We start from the raw sequence: 26,924 nt of genomic DNA, 5'->3' as shown, positions 1-26,924 counted from the left end.
AAAGGATTAAACTAAACTTATTATAGCGGAGCTGGACTTGCAGGAGAAGATCATCATGTTCTTCCAGACATGGATTTTCCAGTACGATCCAGAAACAAAGAGACAATCGATGCACTGGAAAACTCCCACGTCACTGAGAATCAAAAAGCAAGAATGAGCAAGTCAAAACTGAAGGCAATGCTGATAGGTTTTTTTTTATATGAATGTGTGGTAATGGTTGAATGGGTACCAGAGGGTCAGACAGTTAACAGACATTATTACCTTGAGGTTCTGGCCAAGCTGAGAGAACGAGTGAGGAAGAAGAGACCCGATCTGTGGAAGAACAACACTTGGATTCTCCATCAGGACAATGCTCCAGCTCACAGTGCACTGTCTGTAAAGCAATATCTGGCTGATAAGGAGATCCCAGTGTTGGACCATCTGTCTTACTCGCCAGACTTAGCTCCATGCAACTTTTACCTTTTTCCAAAGTTGAAATCCACATTGAAGGGCACCCATTTTCAGTCAGTGGATGAGATAAATGGGAAAACGGCAGCACTACCGAAGCAGATAACACCTGATGTCTTGCAGCACTGGTCCCAACAATGGAAAATTTGCATACAACAGTGTATAGATAGAGGAGGGGAGTATGTTGAAGGGGATAACAATTAAGTTGTACAATTGTAATAATAAACCACATTTTTGCAACCCGTCTCATTATTTAACCCGGCACTGGTGAGGTGGGAAAATGTAATAAAAGTGGTAAGATGGGGTCCCACAGACCCACCCAAATAATATAGTGTATTATAGAATTCCATATCTTTTTAATCAATATTAATGGATTCTTCCTCTGAAGATTCTTCCACACATTCTTGTTCTGTATCAGATTCATGATTACTGACTAATTCTAAATCAATTTCACTATCATCATCTCTGCTAAATGGGCTCCTTGTATGTCAAAGCGTCATCTATAAGTTGACGTAACCTCTGTTCTTCCTGCTCACGTAACTCATCTGGTAAAAAAAAAAAAAGATATTATTCTCAAAATACCCTCTAAATATTTATGAAAACGCATTTGCTTATAGTTGGTATGTAAAAAAAATAGAAGACATAGCAGTAATGATAATATTTTAGTAGATATACGTGAAAACAACTTGTGTTTCGGAAGTAAATATAGTCACACTTTTGGTAAGGTGGGGTCTGGTGGACCCCAGCACACTTTGCATTTCTGCACACTAAATGTGCTTGCACGCAACAGCCTGTCATCTGTGGTATCGAGTAGTGGGTTACGGGAGGGAAAGCTATACGGAGGTATGACTCACCGCCACGCGTTGTCAAAAAGTTATAGTCAATTTAAAATCTTTGTGGGTCTGTGACACCTCACCTTACTAATGCCGCCATCCCTTATATATATATATTCCTCCCATTTTTTAAGCCCAAATTACATGTCTCTCCTGTTCATCTTGCATTAAACCTTTTTTTTAAGATGTTATAGATGAAAATGTATGGTCTCATCTACTCTTACTTTCTTTTCCTTACTCGTTTTTTTTCTTTTTTCCTTTCCCCTTTGCTAGGAATTAACATCCTAGCAAACAAGATCTCTTCCCTTCACTAGTTATTAATGTATTCACATTAATAACTAGTTATTAATGTGAATACAAAATCACCAAAACATTAATGTATCATATAGTGATCATAGGGTCTTAACTTGGGAGGTGGCTAAAGGTGTAGAATTTTCAATTAAGACAGGGTACATGTGGAATTATCGGGCTGGAAAGTATGACAAGCTTAGGAGTTTGATTGGTTCAGTGCCATGGCATGTACAACTGCAAGGACTAGAAGTTGATAGTGCATGGGAGGTAGTTAAGAAGTGCTTGCATGAAGCAATGGCTGACTGTATACCTAGAGTCCGAATAATAAATCAAGTAGGGGTTAAATGGATGAATAACACCATTAAGCTTGAGTTGCAAAAAAAGAAAAAACAACTATGGAGGGAATTTAAGGAGAAGGGTGACCGGCAGGCACATGAACGGTATAAAGCGCAGGCCAGAAGGGTGACGAGTGTGGTAAGAAAAGCAAAAAAGGATTACGAAAGAACATTGGCCATGCAGGCTAAAGAGAATCCTAAACAGTTTTTTAAATATGTAGCAAGTAAAAGGAAAAATGTACATGGCAGATTGATTTTAAAGAATGCCGATGGTAGGGAGGTAACTGAATCAGTTGAGATAGTTGAGTTACTGAGTGAGCACTTTGCAAAAGTATATCATCCAGGTGGTGACATTGCAGAAACGAATAAACCAGTAGATTATACGGGAATTGTGGTTAATGAAGTGGAGGTGAGTAGTCTATTGCATAACCTCAATGTCAATACATCTGTGGGATTGGATGGTATACCAGCTCGTGTTGTAAGAGAAGCAGCTAAAGAATTGTCAGTACTCTTGACCATTCTGTTTAATTTGAGTCTCGCGTCTGGGTTAGTCCCGAGCGGGTGGAAAGAGGGGAAAATAGTTCCACTGCATAAAGGTGGTTCCAAGACTGCTGTTGTAAATTACCGACCGATTAGCATATCAGGAATCATTGTCAAGGTCTTAGAGAAATTAGTCAAGAAAAGAATACAGGATTGGATAGATGAAAATAGGATATTGTATGGGGGACAACATGGTTTTGTGAAGGGTAGATCATGCCTCAGTAACTTGCTCACGTTTTATAACACAGTGACGGCTGAACTGGATAGGGGTAATGGGTTTACAGTGATACTACTGGACCTTGCCAAGGCCTTTGATAGGATACCACATGGAACTCTAATCAGTAAACTGGAGCAGATGGGTATACATATAGGGTTGGTGAGATGGATAGGAGGGTGGTTGAAGGAGAGATATCAAAGAGTGGTTTATTTAGGAGTGCAGTCTAAAAGACGTCTTGTGACTAGTGGAGTGCCACAGGGCTCTGTTCTTGGACCACTGCTTTTCAATTTGTTCATCAATGATATTGGAAAGGATCTGAGAGGAAGTGTTCACTTGTTTGCTGATGATGCAAAGTTGGGTAGAGCAATTGTGAGTGCACAGGATGTCAAAATTTTACAGGATGATTTGGATAGTTTGGAGGACTGGGCTAGGAAAAATGGATGTCAATTTAATGTGGCAAAGTGTAAGGTTATGCACTTTGGGGTGAAAAGAATAGCAGCAGTATATCGCATTGGTGGAACCATACTCCAGGAGATTGATGAGGCCAGGGATTTGGGAGTGTTGGTGGATAGGGAGTTGAAGTTTAGGGGGCACATTGCAAAAGTAACTAAAACAGCTCACCAAATCACTTGGCTTCTGAAAAATACTTTAACATGCAGAGACGAAAAAGTTGTTGTTCCTCTGTATCGAGCCTTGATAAGACCCCATCTGGACTTCTGTGCCCAGCTATGGGCACCAGGGTTTCTTCGTGATGGGGAGGAAGTGGAGAGGGTCCAGAGACGAGTGACCAAGATGATAGCAGGTCTGTGGAATGAACCTTATGAGAATAGGTTGAAGATTTGTGGGTTGCAGAAATTGGACGATAGGCGAAGGAGGGGTGATATGATTGAGACATTCAAATTACTGAAGGGTTTTTATAAGATTGATCCAGAAGATATTTTTGAAAATATGACTGGTGGTGGGAGGACTAGGGGCCATGCATGGAAGCTGGGCAAGAGCATGGTTGACAAGGGTGTTAGAGCTAGGTTCTTTACTTGGAGAGTGGTAAATGAGTGGAATAAGCTTCCAGAGTCTGTTGTGGGTGCTACGACCGTCAATGAGTTCAAGGCAAGGTATGATAGATACTGTGTGAATGTTGAATAGTTGTTCTTGACATGATGTTAGGGCCTCCCTCGATGAGTCTGTCGACTCCTTGGAGTTTCCCGGAACAATAATAATAATAATAATAATAATAATAATAATGTATTCACACACATACACACACAACGTGTGTGTGTGTGTGTGTGTGTGTGTGTGTGTGTGTGTGTGTGTGTGTGTGTGTGTGTGTGTGTGTGTGTGTGAATACATTAATGTTTGCTGATTATAAGTTTCATAAATGGTTAGTTATTCGCATTTGACATTGCTGGATGCTGTTTAGTCACTCCTGTACCTTATAGCGTTTTGAGAATGAAGCAGACACACAATGTATGTGCTTCATTCTCATTTTGAGAATGAAGCAAACATTAATGTATTCACACACACACACACACAACGTGTGTGTGTGTGTGTGTGAATACATTAATGTTTGCTGATTATAAGTTTCACAAGTTTCATAAATGGTTAGTTATTTGCATTTGACATTGCTGGATGCTGTATAGTCACTCCTGTACCTTATAGGGTTTTGAGAATGAAGCAGCCTTCTGCTAGAAGAAGTGATTTGGTTGCAGATACCATTTGTATACAGAGTTAGCAGGTCAGTCACAAACAAACATATAAAAACATATGTTAAGAAACATATACTGAAATGAAGAGCATTTGTAGCTTACTTGCAAGAGTGTTTTGGCATCTTCTCTTCAATTAGAAAGACATGAAATGAAATCCTTTGAAAACTTAGAGCTTTTCTGCTGAAGATAAAACCCAAGATTCCTGGAAGGGAAACCCTGCTGCTTGTGTAGTGTAGTGTGTGCACACGCAGTAGCATAAACTGTAAATATTGAAATGCATCTTGGAAGTTTATTTTGCACTTGGTTAGACTATAATAAATTTAGTTTAATCCTTTATCCAAGTGTAAGCAAACAAAGTTTGCACCTGAAAATATCTTCAGGACTGAGGTAAAGTGGTATATCCCATGGTAACTCATAGCAAAGGTGAACCAAGCTCTCATCACTCCTTGTCTCAGTATCTCCCATAATGCAAAGCACATCTCCTTGCAGACATGTATACAGCTATGCATTAAGGGAAGGGCCACTACCCAGGCCGGTTTCGACTTTTATTGAGGTCTTGTCAATGGGTGGCAGACCCAGAGCAGTGATACTAAGGCAGAAGTAATGGAGAGGTCATATTTACCTATATGAGTTGCCAATTGGTGTACCACCTTATTATTAAATTACTCTGGATTTAGAAAAAGATATTGGAAGTTTATTTTACACTTGGTTAGACTATAATAAATTTAGCTTAATCCTTTATCCAAGTGTAAGCAAACAAAGTTTGCACCTGAAAATATCTTCAGGACTGAGGTAAGGGGGTACATCCAGTGGTGAGCTATAAGGGGCTCGTGCGAGCCCTTTGTTAAATTTTTCTCAAATTTGTGAGCCCCTTGTTCTTGTTTAATAATCTTGTAGAACTAGAAAATACCACCGTGGAATGTATACATGCTACTATAATTGCTACTTTAAATTCATATGGATTTTCTGATAACTATATAAAAAATCATTTCATTGCATTTTGTTCTGATGTAGCTAGTGTAATGTTAGGAAACAAATCAGGTGCTGCAATCAAACTTCTACAAAAATTTCCTGACGTTGTGATTTGGCATTGCGCTCATCGTTTACATTTAGGTCTTAGCATTAGACGATTTAATAAAAAAACATTAAAGAAATAAATCATTTTGAAATATTTATAGATAAATTATATGCTTTTTATCATCAATCACCAAAAAATCAATGAGAATTAAATACAATTGCAAAAGACTTTGGTATCGAAATTTTAAAGATTGGCCGTGTATTTAGACCATGATGGGCAGCTTGCAGTTTACGAACGGCTCTTGCTTTGTGGAGAAATTACCCAGCTTTATGCAAACATTTACCATCGAACGATAAATATAAGGGCTTTTTAAACCGACTTCTCAATTTTTAAAAGATCTAGCATTAATGATTGATATCCTACAGGAATTATCATATCTGTCAGAAGCTCTACAAAGTGGCAATATAAGTATTATAAGGGCTAAGTTATGCGAAAATAACTTATGCCCTTTTTTTTTTTTTTTTTTTTTTTTGCTCGACGATGCGAGCCCTTTGTTAAAATTTTCATACCTCACCACTGGGTACATCTTATGGTAAAGGTGGTACACCAGTTGACAAGTTGTATAGGTAAATATGACCTCTCCATTACTTCTGCCTTAGTATCACCACTCTGGGTCTGCCTCCCACTAACGAGACCTCAGTAAAGGTCGAAACCGGTCTGGATAACGGCCTTTCCCTTAATGCATAGCTGTATACATGTCTGCAAGGAGATGTGTTTTGCATTATGGGAGATACTGAGACGAGGAGTGATGAGAGCTTGGTCCAACTTTGCTACAAGTTACCATGGGATGTACCACCTTACCTCAGTCCTGTAGATATTTTCCGGTGCAAACATTGTTTGCTTACACTTGGATAAAGGATTAAACTAAATTTATTATTGAAATGCATCCTTTGAAGTGTAGGTTATTATTAAACAAAATTACTCTGCTGCTATGCCAAATTTTTACAAATGAAGCAAAAGTTGTTATTTTAAGTTAATAATTTGAGTTAGTTATTTTCCAAAAACAAAAACTGATTTTTCAGCTATTCTTGGCGTTATTTATAAAGTTGAATTTTCTTCATGGTTGTTTTTACCGACATGAGCATTTTCCAAATTCAGAAATCTAATGGAATTTCATTGTGCAAGTTGCTTTGGATGCAAAGTTTTTTTTTTTTTGGTCTGTCATATTGTATACAGAGTTATGAAATAATATTTTATCTTATTTTGTTTTGTGTTATTTTTATAATACATATGTAAGCCATTTTTTAGAGCAGAGTACTCAGTTCATTATTTATAATGATTAATAAATTTATTCTCTTAATGAGCTTTTATATAATACTTAAATGTTTTTCAGGTATATGTTTAAGAGATGCACCGAGATGAAACTTGGCGTTCAGTAAAGCAATGACTGACTAGTAAGCTGTTTAAATATTTATATAAAATGCTTTGGATCCACATTAACTGTTTTATGTACCAAGCTGGGAGTCTTTTTATTGTTATTTTTTTATCTGATAAGTGTTGTATATTAATGTGTTAGTATATAGATTATATGCATTAATCCTAACTTACTAATTTTTTTTTTTGCAAAAAAAAAAGATCCTTTTTTTTTTTTTTACAAAAAAAAAGGGGGGGATTGGTCAACCATTGCCAAGAACAGAGAAAGGTGGAAAGAACTGGAGGAGGCCTTCGTCTAGCAGTGGACAGAAAATGGCTGAAAAGAAGAAGAAGAATATATATGTTAGTTAAAAAAATAAAAACATAAAATCAGCATAATGGAAATTGGGTGGAGTGTTGTTGTATTACATACTAAACAAAATATTATTATTAATATCTGACCTCCATGTAGTCACAGACTCATCATGGGAGCTACACACTGTCACACATAATAAATTTAGTTTAATCCTTTATCCAAGTGTGCAAACAAAGTTTGCGCCTGAAAGTATCTTCAGGACTGGGGTAAAGTGGTACAACACCGGGCGACTCCTTGCAAAGGTGGAGCAAGCTACAAACACTCCTATCTCAGTATCTCCCATAATGCAAAACACATCTCCTTGTGGATATGTATAATGTTATGCATTAAGGGAAGGGCAACTACCCAGACTAGTTTCGATCTTTATTGAGGTCTCTTCAGTGGGAGCCAGGTCCAAGTGGCATTACAAGGTCATCTCCTCCTATAGGAGCTGCCAAACGATGTGCCACCTTTTTATTAAATTACTCTGGATTTAGAGAAAGATGTTGAAAGTTTATTTTTCACTTGGGCAGACTATAATAAATTTAGTTTAATTCTTTATCCAAGTGTGTGCAAACAAAGTTTACTCCTGAAAGTATCTTCAGGACTGGAGTAAAGTGGTACAACACCAGGTGACTCCTTGCAAAGGTGGAGCAAGCTACCAACACTCCTATCTCAATATACATATCCGCAAGGAGATGTGTTTTGCATTATGGGAGATACTGAGATAGGGGTGTTGGTAGCTTGCTCCACCTTTGCAACGAGTCAGCCCGGTGTTGTACCACTTTACCCCAGTCCTGAAGATACTTTCAGGTGCAAACTTTGTTTGCACACACTTGGATAAAGAATTAAACTAAATTTATTATAGTCTGACCAAGTGAAAAATAAACTTTCAACATCTTTCTCTAAATCCAGAGTAATTTAATAAGACATATCACCACTTTACCCCAGTGGTGATATGTCATCAAATCCTATTGCCTTATTGGCATCAAGGTTATTTATTTCCTCAAATACCTCCTGTTCACTCAAAATTAAGCTATCCTCTCCTATTTCCTCTACACTTAAGTTTTTCATGATTTTACCCTGATGAGGATGAAAAACTTATAAACTGATCATTGAATACCTCAACAATTTCTTCTGCAGCAGTTACCATTCTACCATTTTCATCCATTAACATAATAATTCTTTCTTCTACTTGTCACATATCTAAAAAAAAAAAAAAAAACTCTAGGGTTTTTCTTCACCTGGTTTGCCAATTTCTGCTCATACTGCACTTTGTTTGTCCTTACTGAGTCACTCTACTGGCTTGTTCTTTATAATAGTTTTCTTAAATATCTAGCTATCAGGCATTAAACCATCAGACTAGAATGAAAACTTTATCTAGGAATTAACTAACTTGGCAGGGATTGAGGTGGCATCTGTGTTCTCCCTTCAGAGTAAAGGCCAAACTTCTATAGTATTGCTGCAGAGGGAAACACAATCTGCAGAAGAACTGGGTGAAATTCTCTCTAGATATTATGTGCATCTATCATATATTGCTATTACCAGTAATCTTACACCTATAATTCAAAATGCCTACCAGAATATCAGATGTTTACTAGATAACCTTAGACACTTGAACACTCCTGATCACTTTTTTTTTGTGTACTCTCGATGCCGTTTATCTATTTGACAATCTCCAGACCACAATCTAGTATGGATTTCTTTTCCATGGTACAACAATCAGACAACCCTCCCTCCATCCAGGTCTGATCAAGTATTAGAATGCCAAGTAAGATGATCTCTGTAACTTCCATGTGTCTCTTTTCCTTGCTTGAATTATTTTTTTAGTGTTCTCATCTGAATGCATGCACTGAATGTAGCACTGAAGCCATTTTTATTGATACAGAAATATTTAGTGGGGCAGTCTAGTGTTGTATGTGTGTATCCACAGTACTAGACCGGTCAAAGAAACAGCGTCCAAAGTTCAATTCTAGTTGCAAACTACAGCTACTTTTTTTTTAACCTTTTTTTTGACTGGTTCCTGAAGCAGGTTTGTTCTCCTTGAAACTGAGATTTTTTATACTGTAAAATCAAGAAAATCAAGTGTAGAACTGATATTATTTTCAGACAATAAACATAGTGTCAGGATTAGGGACCACAAGATGGTGGTACTTGTCAGCTACCTCTCTTCACTGGATGCAGTGTATAATTAGTGATACTCTTGGGCCAGCTATTTCTGATTGGTTACTGGTGAAGTGTGTGAAGGCTGTACAAGAGAAGTACTAGGCATATTGCATTTGGCTTTCATTGTTGTCTCTATCTTCTGTTTCTGTTAATACCAAAAAGTCCAAAATAGATGAAGCAAATTATTCTAATATCCAAAACTGATTTTGAAAGAGCTGAAAGCAGGAAATGTCATCTCATCCAAAAACGGTAGATATGCTTCTAGTCTCTTACTCATGGCCATAACCTTTGTCTAACCCTACTTTCACCTCCTTTGCTCTTGGATAGCTTTGCTGCTTCTTCACTCAGACAGACTTGCTTCTTACTTTTCTTCAAATTCTTGTATAGACAATCTTTTAAATTTCCTTCTACTGCAGTTGTACACAACACATACACGTTAAACATTCAATATCCCCCCCCCCCCAATTTTATGCTGGAAAATGATCAGAAGAATTTCATCTAAACTAGAAGATACCATAAAAAAAAAAATAATAAAAAAAACCTTTCTCCTCAGGGCATTTCTCTGATTGTTCTGAATGGCTTTCTCTATTCTCTCTTATTCTACTGATTGAATAAGAGAGAATAAAATATGCTTATTCAACCCATTCTTAAGAAGGGCAAGAAATCTTTACCATCAAATTTCATCCAGCTCTCCCTGACTTAATTTGTTTTTTTTTTTTTTTTTAGTAATTAAGAAACCATTATTACTCAAGGTCAACCTTGCCTAGAAGCACCTTCTAATAAATGACTGCCAGTATCTATTCTAGTGCTTTTGATTAGCAGGGGATCTTATTTACATTAGAAGGTTGAATTCCAGATGATATTGAATCCCAGGCTCTTATAGTCCCACACACAAAAAAAGGAAATAAATAAAACTGAATGTATATATAAATAAAGCTGAATGTATATATAAATAAAAAAATAAATCTGAATGTGAGAATTACAGAGCATTCCAGGTAAGATTTATGCAAGCTTACTTAAAAAGAAGGTGAGAGAAATTGTGGAAGTGAAACTGGGGAAAGAATAAACTGGGTTCAGACCAAATAAAGGTTGTCAAGATCAGATTTTCACTTTAAGACAAATAGTTGAGAAATCTTGGAAATATAACAAGAATCTATAAATTAAAGATGCCAAGAAATTATGTTCTAGGTTTCATTATTGTCATATTTAATTTATAGTATAACTAAGTGAAAAAAACTTTCAACATAACAAGAATCTGCACTTGAGTTTTGTAAATCTGGTAAAGGCATACAAGAAGGTTTCCAGGAAAAAGGGCTGGAAAAAAAAAGGTGGGGGGTAAATGGAACTTTATACAGAGCAGTTATATAGGATAAATGGAAATATAGAGCAATATGTAGTCTAATTTAATTTAATTGTAAGTCAGCAGTTAGAATTAAAGGAAATACAGAAGTCAAATCAGTTGAGGACAAGGATGCACATTATTTCCAATATTATTCATCATCTATGTGGATTGCATTATGAAATAAAGTGGCATTGAACCTTATATTAAAATGAGAAATATTATGCAGATGATAATGTATTCTTGAACACACCCAGTGCAAGTTTCCAGTATTTTCTAAGTGTGATAATAAGTATAACAAATTTGACATTAAATTCAGCAATTAAAAGACCAAAACTATTAAAATATAATATAGAAAACGACAGCTGCAAATAGAGAAAATATAGAAGAAATATTTCAGCTATTTAGGCACAGTTTTTAGTGAGGATGACAAATTAAATTTGGAAATAGACAACAGAATAAGCAAAGTTGATTTGGTGGGGAGATAGTTGAATAAATTTATTTTGAATATAAGAGAGAAATTAGTGAAAACACCAAGTTAGCAGTATACAAGACAGTGTTCAAACCAGTTTTAAGTTATGGATCTGAGAGTTGGGCTAGAATTGTAGCACTTGACCAAAGACTGAGATTGCAAATATGAGTTTGAGAAAAATTAGGGGATGTACATACTTCTCTGGAATAATTTTCTTCCTCATGCTTTTCCATATCTCTTTTCTTGGGACTCTATCAAAAGCCTTTTCGAAATCAATAAGAACCACAAAAAAGTTCCGTGTTACTCTTCTGGTATCTTTCAAAACAGTACAGTTATAAGGGGTAAATGGAATAACCATAAATTCATACGTATGTTACAGTAATTAACTTTTTAATAATATGTAAATATTTTTTCTTAAGTATCATAAGATGTCATCAGTACGGTTATTAAACAACAATATAGGAATTGCATAAAAAAAACACATTAGTGTGCATACTTATATTGGAATCCCTCTATGTATACAGTAGCATGTTTAAGGACTAAATACTATTGTGTTGTAATTAAATTAAATTAAAATATAACTGATACATTTATTTTATACAGTTGAGAATAATAATTTCCCAGACTTTTGGGATAGTGAGACAGTCGCTACAGTTAAGATTGGGTCTGTGTCATAAGGCTTCAGCACTTTCTTTATACTAATGCTCATGTTTATATATGGATCGATGTGGTAGCTTGGTGTGTTGCCATTGGATCCTGTGGTTTTCTTTCTTAATCATGCTTGTCACTTTTACAGCTTGCACTTTATACTCTTCATGGATCTGATCACCACCAACTGTCTTGTTCCTCCTCCATAACATTTTCTTTTCCAGCACAGCTTACTTGATTTCACTGGTCATCCATTTCACTCCTACTCTATTTACTCGCTTAACCCTTGGTATTCAGTCATACATTGCTTCTTTCAGATACTGTCTTGCTGAGAGGAGACCTCCATATAGCCTTTAAAGGAATGTGGAGAACTGGCCAGGGCTTCTGACCTAACGTCCAATCCTCACCTTCTCATGGTGCACCCTGTTAAGTATCTACCTGGATACTGAATGGACGAGGATGGGCTGGCAATTTGGGATTTAGCCAACCAAATTGTATTCTTATTGGCTTAAACCAAAATTTCAAATGATGGTACAACATGACAGAATTGCATGCGGGCTGGCCCGTCGCCCGGTTAAACAAGGCGCCCGTTGTTTTTGGCAGGGTACTCGGGCAAACAGCAAAAAGTCAGCTATTGGAACAAATCCTAAAACCCACCCCAACTCAACATCACCAGAGTTCAAGATTGGTACTATCAATATAAGAAGACTGAATGACAAAGAAATGGAGCTAGCTGAGGAATTGGATAAGTACCAGATCGACATAATAGGGGTGACTGAAACAAAAAAGACAAAAACTGGTGAGATCTTTCTGAGCAATAAATACAAAATTCAGGCAATGACAATCAAGGAAAAGAAGGAGTAGCCATAGTATTCAACACTAAATACGAGGCTCATCTTCTTGAATGGCAGGCAGTCTCAAGTAGAGTGATATGGGCAAATTTGAGAATGGGGAACTGGGCAGTGTGACTTATTTGTGCCTATGGTCCCACAGAAGGTTCTACTAAGGTAGAAGTGGAGGAATTTTTTGAGGCTTTAGAGAAAGCAGCTGACACAATGAAAAAGGAAAAGTTTGTCCTTGTTGAGGATCTAAATAGCAGAGTAGGAAATGATTGTGAGACATACAAAAATATTTTGTGAAAATTTGGAGAAAAGAGCAAAGCTAATAATAATGACAAATACCTGTTGGATTTCTTCTCAGGACATGGATTGGTTATTACTAACACCATGTTCCAACATAAAAATGTTCACAAATTTACATTGAGAAAAGAAGCAAGGAATAAGAAAAGTCTATTTGACTATGTTATTATTTATAGTGATGTTTTCTCCCTGGTGCAGGACACCAGAGTGAACAGAGGATTTGAAATTGGAAGTGATCACTATTTAGTCTTGAGCAGGATCAAATGGAATTTCATATTGAAAATAATAACATGTAAGAAAGTTTTACAGCAAATAAAAGTTGGCAAGCACTCAGATATGAACTGTAGATTAAAATACACAAAGTTTACTGAAGAAAAAATGAAAGCGTTTTGAGAACAGGAACCGAACCTTGGAGATTCAGTGGCAAGCCTTGAAGAAAACCCTGATTAATTTTCGGCCAGAGAGGCATTGTGGTGAGGTTTTCTGCGAGGATAGAAAAATCAGAACTCCATGGTAGACACAGGAAGTTAAAGAGGCAGTGAAAGAAAAGAAGAAAGCATATCAAAAGTTCCCAGCAAATAAGTCAGCTTGTGCTCTTAGAGAATACAGAGACAAATGTAAGAATGCTAAACACTGTTTAAAACTAGCTATGACTTTAAAACTAGTTTAAAGTCATGCGAGGATTTTGGCAAGAACATAGAAAATAAATATCAAGAAGGTGACAAAATATTCTGGAGGTTGTTGAACAAGCTTAGAAATGGAGGAAAGAGTGCTGTAAGAGGAGTTAGAGATGATAAAGGTGACATGAAAACAGGAGAAAAAGATATCCTTGAAGTATGGAGTAATTACTTTGAAAAATTGCTAAATTTTTCACAAGCAGTGATAGCACAGTGTTAAAAACCACACAACAGGCATATAGTCAGGAATACATATCCATACTTGAAGTAGAAAAAGCCATCAAAGGCTTGAAATGTGGAAAGGCAGCAGGATTAGATGATATTCAACCAGAAATGCTAAAGTATGGTGGTATAAAAGTCTTACAGTGGCTGCACTGCATAGTTCCGAAGGCCTGGATAGAGGGACGAATTCCCAATGATTGGAGGAGAGCTCTCATAGTACCCATATATAAAAAGGGAAATAAAACTGCATGCGAGAATTACAGAGGTATTTCCCTACTGAGTGTTCCGGGCAAGATTTATGCCAGTATACTTGAGAAACGGTTGAGAAAAATTGTGGAAGAAAAGCTTTTTGAAGAACAAGCTGGATTCAGGCCAAATAGTGGCTGTCAGTATCAGATATTCACTTTACGACAAATAGTTGAGAAATCAAGGGAATATAACAAAAATTTGTATTTAAGTTTTGTAGATCTGGAAAAGGCATATGACAATGTGCGAAGAGAGAAGCTATTAAATACGCTATAGTTATATGGTGTCAATAGGGCATTATATCAAGCAATACTTAGTCTTTATTTGAGTTTTAAGTCAGCAGTTAGATTGAAGGAAGTACAGGAAGATGGTTTAATGTTAAATCTGGTGTGAGACAAGGATGTACATTATCCCCTCTGTTATTTTTTATCTATATGGATCACATAATGAAGGAAAGTGGTATTAAACATGATATCAAAATTGGAGTTGTTCAAAGTATGAGAATGATCACATTCATCACAGAAAGCTAATTGATTGTTAAATGACTGAATTTTAGAGTTTGCAATGTTGCTGAACTAAATTCTGATATTTTTTTTTTAACAATATTACTCAGAAACAAAATAACAGTAAAATGTAAAATCTTGCACCACGGAAGAAAGTTTGCATAGCACCACCTTTGTGTAGAATAATTGGCTTTGCTTTTGGATTACATGGCATAATTTTTAGCACACTTGGTACCTTAGAATGACTGCAATGACTATCAAATGCCTTAAGTAACTTATATTATACTTAAGACATGTGTGATGTGTAATTTTTTTATGGGGGTGAAAGGAGGTGTTCTTGGTAAACAAAGTTTCTGCTTCAAGGTAGTTCACAATTACATAAAGCACATGCTGTGATGGAGGCAATTACACCTATCAATAGTACACATGTGAGCATTCCATCCTGTAATCCCAGGCTCACCCATGTATGATTTCTAGTGCTTTAACATGAAGCACATAGATAGAAATTTGGCTCAAGCATACGTGAACAAACCAGCTTCACTATTACTACTACTACTACCCTGTTGGGTGGAAAGTTATTGTTGCAGAGAACTATCTACCAGCTTAAATGTGTTATTGAATGGGTTCATGTTGTTGCACTCAGATTAATTATCATGCAAGATTTTGCCAAGTGCTTGAGAATTCAATGGAGTGATGCAAAAAAACGTGTAGCACGTGAAGGATTATACTTTGAAAAAGAAACCATGATATCAGAGAATACTTCAGTTATTGAATAACATGAATAGTGTGATTAACTTTTAAACATTCCTTATCCCGTCTTGTCAAGTAACATTGTTGATGCAGAAGGGTTAACTGATCCTGCTACAGTATACGTCAGCTGTGTATGAATAAAATTTACTATAGTTCTATGATAATAATTATACAGCATCCTCCTAAGAAATGATAAGTTGTCCCAAAACTGTACAGTTTACATCATTATTAATTTCCTATCTACAATTTTCCTCCAAATCAGTCTGTTACTTGTCAAGACTCCAACATTATCAGATCTTATATTTCTATCGTCTAAGGCACTTTGTACCGTATCAATCCACCTATATCTTGGTCTTCCTCTGGGTCGTTTTGCTGCCAACCTGGCAGAGAACACTTGTTTTGCTAATCTTTCCTCGCCCATTCTGTTTAAGTGACCTTACCACCTGAGATTAGCTCTGCTAACGCATTCTTGGATGCTGACAATGTCAAGTTCTTTCCTAATATCCTCATTTTTAATATGATATTGCCATTGATGCCATCTGTTCACGCCTATAATCTTTCTCAGGACTCTCATATCTGTGGTCTCTAGTCTTTGGTCAAGTGTTTTACTTCTGACCCAGCTCTCAGATCCATAAGTTAAAACTGGTTTGAACACTGTCTTGTATACAGCTAATTTAGTGTTCCGACTAATTTCTCTCTTATTCCATATGAATTTATTCAGTTGACTTCCCACCATACCAGCTTTGCTGATTCCGTTGTCTATTTCTATATTTAATTTACCATCTTCAGTAAAAATCGTGCCTAAATAGCTGAAATGTTTTACTTGTTCCACAGGTTCTCCATTCACAACACAGTTGACATTTTCAATCATTCTGCCTATTTTCATTGTCTTTGTCTTTTTATTGCTTACCTTCATACCATATCTATTACAACAGTTATTCAATTTAGTCAGAGAATCTTTCAGACTTTTAGCGGATTTATTTATAAGTATAACATCATCCGCATAAAGCAAAGAGCTGACATTATCATCTCCAATTTTGATTTCATGTTTAATACCACTATCCTTCATAATGTGATCCATATAGATAATGAATAACAGAGGGGATAATGTACATCCTTGTCTCACACCAGATTTAACATTAAACCACCTTCCTGTACTTCCTTCAATTCTAACGGCTGCCTTACAACTCAAATAAAGACCAAGTATTGCTTGATATAATGCTCCATTGACACTATATAACTGCAGCGTGTTGAATAGCTTCTCTCTTGGCACCATGTCATATGCCTTTTCCAAATCGTTAAAACTTAAATACAGATCTTTGTTATATTCCCAGGCTTTCTCGACTATGTGTCGTAAAGTGAAGATCTGATCCTGACAGCCTCTATTTGGCCTGAATCCAGCTTGTTCTTCACCAAGCTTTTCTTACACAATTCTTCTCAACCGTTTCTCAAGTATACTTGCATAGATCTTGCCAGAAACACTCAGTAGGGAAATACCTCTGTAATTCTCACATGCAGTTTTATTTCCCTTTTTATATATGGGTACTATGACCAATCATCGGAAATTCGTCCCTCTGTCCAGGCCTTCTGAACTATGCAGTACAGCCACTGTAAGACTCTTATACCACCATACTTCAGCATTTCTGGTCGAATATCATCTACTCCTGCTGCCTTTCCACATTTCAAGCCTTTGATGGTTTTTTGTACTTCAAGTATGGATATGTATTCCTGACTGCATGCCTGGTCAGTGTTTTTTACCACTGAGCTGTCATCACTGCTTGTTTCATTTAGCAGTTTTTCAAAGTAATTACTCCATACTTCAAGGATATCTTTTTCTCCCGTTTTCATGTCACCTTTATCATCTCTAACTCCTTTTACAGCACTCTTACCTCCATTCCTAAGCTTCTTCAACAACCTCCAGAATATTTTGCCACCTTCTTGATATTTATTTTCTATATTCTTGCCAAAGTCTTCCCGTGACTTTTGTTTAGCTAGTTTTACACAGTGTTTAGCATTCTTGCATTTGTCTCTGTATTCTCTAAGAGCACACGCTGACTTATTTGATAGGAACTTTTGATATGCTTTCTTCTTTTCCTTCACTGCCTCTTTAACTTCCTGTGTCCACCAGGGAGTTCTGATTTTTTTATCCTTACAGACAACCTCACCACATGCTTCTCTGGCAGAATCAATCAATGTTTTCTTCAGAGTTTGCCACTGTGCCACTGCATCTCCAAGGTTTGATTCCTGTTCTCAAACTCTTTCATTTTTTCTTCAATAATCTTTGTGTATTTTGGTCTACAGTTCACATCTGAGAGCTGCTCAACTTTTATTCGCTTTAAAACTTTCTTACATGTTATTCTTTTCAATATGAAATTCAATTTTATCTTGCTCAAGACTAAATAGTGATCACTTCCAATTTCAAATCCTCTGTACACTCTGGTGTCCTGCACCAGGGAGAAAACATCACTATCAACAATAACATAGTCAATGAGACTTTTCTTATTCCTAGCCTCTTCTCTCCACATGAATTTATGCACATTTTTATGTTGGAACATGGTGTTAGTAATAACTAGTCCATGTCCTGAGCAAAAATCCAACAGATATTTGCCATTATTATTAGCTTTGCTCTTTTCTCCAAATTTTCCCAAAATATTTTTGTATGTCTCACAATCATTTCCTACTCTGCTATTTAGATCCCCAACAAGGACCAACTTTTCCTTTTTCATTGTGTCAGTTGCTTTTTCTAAAGCGTCAAAAAAATTCCTCCACTTCTACCTTAGTATTGCCTTCTGTGGGACCATAGGCACAAATAAGTCTCATTGTCCAGTTCCCCATTCTCATATTTGCCCACATTACTCTATTTGAGACTGACTGCCATTCAAGAAGATTAGTCTCGTATTTTGTGTTGAATACTATGGCTATTCCTTCTTTTCCTTGATTGTCATTGCCTGTATATAACATTTTGTATTTATTGCTCAGAAAGATCTCACCAGTTTTTGTGTTTTTTGTTTCAGTCACCCCTATTATGTCGATCTGGTACTTATCTAATTCCTCAGCCAGCTCCATTTCTTTGCCATTCAGGCTTCTTACGTTGATAGTACCGATCTTTAACTCTGGTGATGTTGAGTTGGGGTTTGTTTTCAGATTTGTTTTCAGACTTATAAATTCAGGAATATTAATTATTTTTTCATGAGAAATATATTTTCTGTTGACCTCACTAAATAGCGATAAAATCTGTCTATCCTGGTACAGTTTTGAAATATCCCCAGAACAACATACACTAGTGTCCAAAACCAAAAGACAAACACTATTTCTGAAAATTACAGCTGCAAATTCGGATGAATCAGCTTGTGGCAGTTTGTATAATAAACAATTTCAAGTAGAAAGCAGGCGCACATTAAAATCTTCGAATTGCATGCAAAGGGTAACCTGGTAGCATTCAACAGGATAAAAGGCAAAAGTCTGTACTAATCGAATTACGTTTGAAGGAAGCTCTTTTTGTGAAGAAATAAAGTTGCAAACTTGAATGTCTTGTAATGTCTCAAAGACATCATCTAGATGATTTTATGCAGGTACAGCACATTTTCAGTGATGTTGTATCCATAAAAATTGGACAAGACAGTAATGGGCTAATGTACTCTTTACAGATGAGAGTTGTTTTAGTCTTTCTACTGATTCTAAATGATGCTTGATCTTGCATAAAAGTGGTACTGGTTATCATTGCAAGAATGTTCTTGAAAGGGATAAATACAGTAATTCTGGGGGTATGATGTGTGGGGAAGTATTATGCTTAATGGATGCACTGAGCTACAAGTGCTCGAAAAGGGACTATGATCGATGAACAGTACTGCAACATACTTCTTCAATGTCATGTTTGATTGTGTCATGGGTCTGTAGGTGAAGAATTCATTTTTATGTATGACAATACCACACCACATTGTACATGAGCAGTGGAGATATTTCCGGAGACTGTGGATATTAATCGAATCGAGTGGTCAGCACCATCTCTAGATCTCAACTCCATAGAACATGTTTGGGATGCAATAGGTGATGCATTGCTGGTCGAAATTGTCCTCCAGAAAACAAAGAAGGCCTTATCCTTGCTCTGAAGGAGGAGTGGACCACTTTGCCTCAGGAACTCCTGAATCACTTGGTGCTAAGCATTGTGAGAGCTGCATCACAGTTTGGGGTGGACGTGTTCCATACTGTAATGTTCTCTCTGCATAGTTTTCTGTAAGCACTGTACATTAATTCTTTAACTATGTCCTTAGGAAATTTGTAACTTTTGCCAAAAAATGTATTGCAATTTAATTTGTACAAAATTTATAACACATTTTTTGTATAATATAAGTTATTAGTATGCCAGCAATGAATTTATGTCCACATTTGGCTGTAGTCATGAAAATGTTTTCATATATATATAGGTAAAAATATAGTTTATCCTTAGCTTTTGGACACCAGTGTATTTGGATATTACATTCAAACCACTATTGAATATTTTTCAGCTGAAATGATTAAAAGTAACCATATATAATGCACTTGTTACAGAACTCTGGTAGGAATGAGATGAAAAATCTAACCACAGAATGTCTCACAAATGGAACAAGGCATAAAAACACCATGATGGCATTTATATTCTAAATGCTTCATGATGTTGGTTATATGTTAATTATTTCTGATTTTCCATTCATTTCCTGCTGCATACCTTTCCTATAAATGCTTTCATAAGTATCATTTATGTGAACCAGCATCAGTGTGTTTTTGTCTTAGCTTGCTTTATATGGCTAAAACTACTGCATTAAGATCAGTAAAGAGATATAATTCTAAAAAAAAAAAAAAAAAAAAGGTGTTAGCTTTAATGGCCTGTGATATAGTAATCAAGAGTAGAACAACATGTTATACACAGTGCTCAGCTTTCCTGAAAATAACAACAAATATTTCAAAGAGAATGGATCATGGATAAGTGGACTGTCCTTTGCTATAGGTGATGCATTTGCCATTTGGTCTCATTTTGGAAATGAGTAAACCACATCAAAACAACAGGTTACATCTGCATATTTAGTTCACTTAAAAAAAAGGAATTGTTCTGAGGATTGACCTGCTGATAACCCTCATCATGTTCATTGGATGTTATTCTTACAGTTCTATACTCAGTGATACTACTACTATAGAATACAGAGTCCTGATCCCATATTATTTCAGGCATTCTGAAGCTTTCAGCAGAATCTGGAAGAGGGTTCACTTGGTATCCACTTGTTTTCTAGTTCACAAAATTTTAATTTCTTGCTAGTCAAGTCTCTGTTTACCATATTCCTTGTGAGGGTCATTTAACATACTTTGGACAGACTGGTTGGTCTGTGAAAAAACAAAACGGACTAGTAAACATTGAGTGCTTCAAACCTCAGAAGTCTGCTCTTGCAGAACAGAGTATTAATACCTAACACAATATCCTCTGGAATGATGTTTGCCTTCTCTGTAGAAGTAGTTTTAAATTTGAATGTCTTTTTCAAAGCATGTTCAGAGGGTCTATTAGACTAATCTAAATTGGAATGTTTGCCTCTCTTTCATGAAAGTTTGAAATATTCTCATCCTATGCAAATATCAGAAATGATAATTAAATGTTTTATATGATCCTTCTAGTAAGTGTTCCACACTCTTGTACGTTAACTGATAATTGTATTCACTATTCTGTCTTTTTAAATAGCATTGTTAGTTTAATGCTAATATTGTACTGTTAATTTTGGTATGAAATATTTATTATTAAGTTTAGAAAAGTTAAGTACTATGTATACTCTAATTTCAGAAAATAAAAATAAAAAATTAATCGGAAAAGACTGTAAACTGTGTATACCATGAGTCCATGCTAGATTTGAAATTCAAACTCGCATTCTATTGGTTTGAGAATGGGTATAATATTATTCAATCAACTCTGCCATAGGTGGAGCTTATGCTCATATGCTCATCCCTGTGCTGATCCTAAGCCCAGGTAAAAGAGGAAGGTTGAGCAATGGGCTAATCACTCATCCCCGTAAAAAAAAAAAAAAAAAAAAAAAAAAAAAAAAAAAAAAAAAAAAAATTCCTGATACAGAAAACCATGAGTGAAGCAAGAAATCCCTTGGGCAGAGTGCTGCGACCCATAGTCCCCTGATAGATGACTATTTACAGGACTTTTAGAGAGGTTCCATAAGCCAACAAGCCTTATGGAACCAAACTTGCAGATGAGGTCAATCACTTACCCTAAAATTAAACTTAAAATCGGAACATGGAACATTCGTACAATGTATCAAATTGGAAAACTAAGCAGATTGTCAACGAGATGAGTAAATATGGTATTGATACCTTAGGAATTCCTGAAACAAGATGGACAGGCTTTGATAAGATAAGAACAACTGACAGATACTGCATATTGTATTCTGGAGATGATGACAGACACGAGAAAAGGAGTTGCAGTGATTGTAAGTGAGAAAGCAAGGAAAAGCCTGATGGATGGATGGATGGATGAATTGGAACCCAGTAAGTAATCAATTAAAGCTAGATTTTTCTCCAGGTTCACGAAATTGATCATCGTACAAGCATATGCACCCACAAATGATGCTGAAGAAATGGAGAACGATTCTATGATCAATTTCAAATAATGATTGACAGAGTTCCTCAACACGATTTACTAATTTTGATTGGAGACATGAACACTAAAGTAGGAAAAAAGAAAGATGGATGAAGAACGTGCAACAGGAAATGAAGCGAGTGGTGAACAAAATGAAAATGGAGAACTTTTTACATCTTTCTGTGAATTAAATAACCTCATCATAGGAGGTATCATCTTCAAACATAAGGAAATTCATAAAATAGCAGGGATTTTATGATGCAAAAACAAAAAATCAGATTGGTCACATTGCTATATGTAATACTTTCAAGAGGACATTACAAGATGTAAGGGTCAAAATAGGAGCTGATGTAGCTTCAGACCATTTTCTGCTAACTGCAGTAGTCAAACTAAAGTTAGCAAGAAATTCAAAACTAAGAAAAAATAAGCAAATTAAATATAACATTAATAAATTGAAGGGAAAAAAATAAACAAAGAGAAATTTTCCAATGAACTGAAGAATACATTCTCAGTTTTGGAAGAATCAAATGAAAATGGTGAGGAAATAAGATTGAAGCCAACTGGGAAAAGTGTAAACAAGTCTTTAACAAAACTGCAGAAGATATTTTAGGAGTGGCAATTAGGAAGTTACACAAAGAATGGATTACAGGAAGTACATTAAAACTAATTGAAGAAAGGAAGAAGATAAAAGAGAAAATAAATAACTCCAAGTCAGAAAGATATTACGCAGACAATATATCAGAAGCAATACCAAGAAGTACATAAGATGGTGAAGCGCTCCACCACAAATGACAAGAGAAACTACTATCAGTTGTTTGCCAATGATGCTCAGAGAGCAGATTATACTGGAAATCTTGGAGCAGTTTACAAAATTAGAAGACAACTTGGAGGAACCTACCAGAAGAATGAATGTGGGGTTAAAGATAAAAATGGTCAACTATTAACTCAAGAGCAAGAAGTCAAACAAAGATGGAAAGACTACTTTGAAGAACTATTAAATGTTAAACATGATTCTATAAATCCAAATATTGAGTCTCCTTTTGAGGAGATATTAAATGAATTTGAACTTGATGTAAACTGCTCAAAGCTGACCTAAAAACATCAGTAACTATACTGTACAAACTGTTTAATCTCATATGGGCATCTGAGAAGGCTCCGAGTACCTGGAAAGAATCACAAATAGTCAAAATTCCAAAAAAAGATGAACTTACAGATTGCATCAACTGGAGAGGAATCAGCCTATTGTCAGTACCATCAAAGATCTTTACTAGAATCATAATAAATAGAATAAAAGATAGCACTGAGAAAATACTGAGAACTAGAACAAGCAGGTTTTAGAAATGGAAGAAGAACATTGAATCAAATTTTTATTCTTAGAAGCATAATTGAGCAAGGAGTGCTTAAGGGTCAAAGCTGTATAACTGAGAGTAGACCTCCACATAGCCTTCAAAGGAATGTGGAGAACCGGCCAGGGCTTCTGACCAAATGTCCAATCCTCACCTTCTTGTGGTGCACCCTGTTAAGTATCTACCTGGATACTGAATGGATGAGGATGGGCTGGCAAATTGGGATTTAGCCGACCAAATTGTATCTTATTGGCTTAAACCAAAATTTCAAATGATGGTACAACATGACAGAATTTCATGCTGGCTGGCGCGTCACCCGGTTAAACAAGGCTCCCGTTGTTTTCACCAGGTTACTAGGGCAAACAACAAAAAGTCAGCTACTCGAACAAATCCTAAAACTTATCCCAACTCAACATCACCAGAGTTCCAGATCGGTACTATCAACATATGAAACCTGAATGGCAAAGAAATGGAGACAATACAAAAAAGACAAAAACTGGTGAGATCTTTCTGAGCAATAAATACAAAATTCAGGCAATGACAATCGAGGAAAAAAAGGAATAGCCATAGTATTCAACACTAAATACGAGGGTAATCTTCTTGAATGCCAGGCAGTCTCAAGTAGAGTGATGTGAGCAAATATGAGAATGGGGAAGTGGGCAGTGTGACTTATTTGTGCCTATGGTCCCACAGAAGTTTCTACTAAGGTAGAAGTGGAGGAATTTTTTGATGCTTTAGAAAAAGCAGCTGACACAATGAAAAAGGAAAAGTTGGTCCTTGTTGGGGATCTGAATAGCTGAGTAGGAAATGATTGACAGACATACAAAAATATTTTGGGAAAATTTAGGGAAAAGAGCAAAGCTAATAATAATGGCAAATACCTTTTGGATTTCTGTTCAGGACATGGACTGGTTATTACTAACACCATGATCCAACATAAAAATATGCACAAATTCACATGGAGAGAAGAGGCAAGGAATAAGAAAAGTCTCATTGACTATGTTATTGTTGACAGTGATGTTTTCTCCCTGGTGCAGGACACCAGAATGTACAGAGTATTTGAAATTGGAAGTGATCACTATTTAGTCTTGAGCAGGATAAAATTGAATTTCATATTGAAAAGAATAACATGTAAGAAAGTTTTAAAGCGAATAAAAGTTGGGCAACTCTCAGATGTGAACTGTAGACTAAAATACACAAAGATTATTGAAGAAAAAATGAAAGAGTTTGAGAACAGGAATCAAACCTTGGAGACTCAGTGGCAAACTCGGAAGAAAACATTGATTGATTCTGCCAGAGAGGCATGTGGTGAGTTTGTCTGCAAGGATAGAAAAATCAGGACTCCATGGTTGACACAGGAAGTTAAAGAGGCAGTGAAGGAAAAGAAGAAATCATATCAAAAGTTCCTGGCAAATAAGTCAGCTTTTACTCTTAGAGAATACAGAGACAAATGTAAGAAAGCGAAACACTGTTTTAAACTAGCTAAACAAAATTCATGGGAAGACTTTGGCAAGAACATAGAAAATAAATATCAAGAAGGTGACAAGATATTCTGGCGGTTGCTGAAGAAGCTCAGAAATGGAGGAAAAAGTGCTGTAAAAGGAATTAGAGATGATAAAGGTGAGAAAAAGATATTCTTTAAGTATGGAGTAATTACTTTGAAAAACTGCTAAATGAAACAAGCAGTGATGACAGCACAGTGGTAAAAAACACTGACCAGGCATTCAGTCAGGAATACATAACCATACTTCTAGTAGAAAAAGCTATCAAAAGCCTGAAATGTGGAACGGCAGTAGGGGTAGATGATATTCGACACCAGAAATGCTCAAGTATGGATATATATAAGTCGTACAGTGGCTGCACTGCATAGTTCAGAAGGCCTGGACAGAGGGATGAATTCCAGATAATTGGAGTAGAGCTCTCATAGTACCCATATATAAAAAAGGGATATAAAACTGAATGTGAGAATTATAGAGGCATTATATTACTGAGTGTTCCTGGTAAGATATATGCAAGTATACTTGAGAAATGGTTATGAAGGATTGTGGAAGAGAAGCTTGGTGAAGAACAGACTGGATTCAGGCCAAATAGAGGCTGTCAGGATCAGATTTTCACTTTACGACAGATAGTTGAGAAATTATGGGAATATAACAAAGATCTGTATTTAAGTTTTATAGATCTGGAAAAAGCATATGACAAGGTGCCAAGAGAGGAGCTATTCCAAATGCTACAGTTATATGGTGTTATTTGGGCATTATATCAAGCAATACTTAGTCTTTATTTGAGTAAGTCAGCAGTTAGAATTGAAGGAAGTACAGAAAGATGGTTTAATGTTAAATCTGGTGTCAGACAAGGATGTACATTATCCCCTCTGTTATTCATAATCTATAATAATCACATTATGATGGAAAGTGGTATTAATCCTGATATAAAAATTGGAGGTGTTAATCTCAGCTCTTTGCTTTATGCAGATGATGTTAGTAAATTAGTCAGGAAATCTTGCAGACTTGTAGGGGATTTATTTAGATGTATAAATCTGCTACAAGTCTGCAAGATTCTCTGACTAATTGAATACCATATTGTAATAGATATGGTATGAAGTCAGCATTAAAAAGACAATGAAAATGGGCAGGAACACTGAAAATATCAACTGCATTGTGAATGAGAACTTAAAGAACAAGTAAAACATTTCAGCTACTTAGGCACGATTTTTAGTGAAGATGGTAAATTAAATATGGAAATAGACAACAGAATCAACAAAGCTGGTATGGTAGAAAGTCAACTGAATAAATTTATATGGAATAAGGGAGAAATTAGCCAAAACAGTAAATGAGCTGTATACAAGACATTGTTTAAACCAATTTTAACTTATGGATCTGAGAGCTGGGTCAGAAGTAAAACACTTGACCAAAGACTAGAGACTGCAGATATGAGAGTCCTGATAAAGATTAGGGCATGGACAGATGGCATCAATGGCAATATCATATTAAAAACCAGGATATTAGGATAGAACTTGACATTGTCAGCATCCAGAATGTGTTAGCAGAGCTAATCTCAGGTGGTATGGTCACTTAAACAGAATGGGTGAAGAAAGATTAGCAGAACAAGTGTTCTCTGCCAGGTTGGCAGGAAAACGACCCAGAGGAAGACCAAGATATAGGTGGGTTGATACGGTACAAAGTGCATTAAAAGATAGAAATATAAGGTCTGATAATGTTGGAGTCTTGACAAGTAACAGACTGATTTGGAGGAAAATTGTAGATAGAAAGTTAGTAATGATGTAAATTTTTCATGTAGTACTATCATATCCTGTACAACCCCTGAGGGTATATATCAGGAATTTGATGATGATGATAGTTGAATAAAGTGTTGAATTAAATTTAACTATATATCTCAACTTCATTGATTTTGCTAAAGCATTCGACAGCATAGACAGAGAATGTCTATGGAAGATCCTGAAAATGTATGTATTCTCTGACAAAATAATAAATATCGTAAAAAATTTGTATGATGGAAGTACAGGATGAATGTAGTAAATGGAATAACTTCCAAAAGTTTTGACATCAAAACTGGAGTTGAGCAAGGCTGTGTCTTGTCTGGAACACTTTTCATCATTGTCATAGATTGGATAATGCGAAACACTCTGAGAAACCAGAAAAC

General features: G+C 36.0%; 1 protein-coding gene across 4 annotated transcripts in view; it reads left to right on the top strand.

The window, feature by feature from the left end:
• ICA69 (islet cell autoantigen 1-like protein) overlaps positions 1-26,924 on the top strand; it is a 196,201-nt gene that overhangs the window by 47,156 nt on the left and 122,121 nt on the right. For all 4 annotated transcript variants that reach the window (XM_090390956.1, XM_090390958.1, XM_090390957.1 and 1 more), the window contains exon 2: positions 6,778-6,838. In XM_090390956.1, coding sequence (XP_090247082.1) covers positions 6,828-6,838 — 11 coding nt within the window. In that variant the 5' untranslated portion in view covers positions 6,778-6,827. The remainder of the gene's footprint in view (positions 1-6,777; positions 6,839-26,924) is intronic.

The sequence above is a fragment of the Typopeltis vanoorti genome, chromosome 3, assembly GCF_054136105.1.
Source record: "Typopeltis vanoorti isolate ZY-2024b chromosome 3, IOZ_Tvanoo_1.0, whole genome shotgun sequence".
Lineage (NCBI taxonomy): Eukaryota > Metazoa > Arthropoda > Arachnida > Uropygi > Thelyphonidae > Typopeltis > Typopeltis vanoorti.
This window is presented reverse-complemented; position numbering and strand designations above follow the sequence as displayed.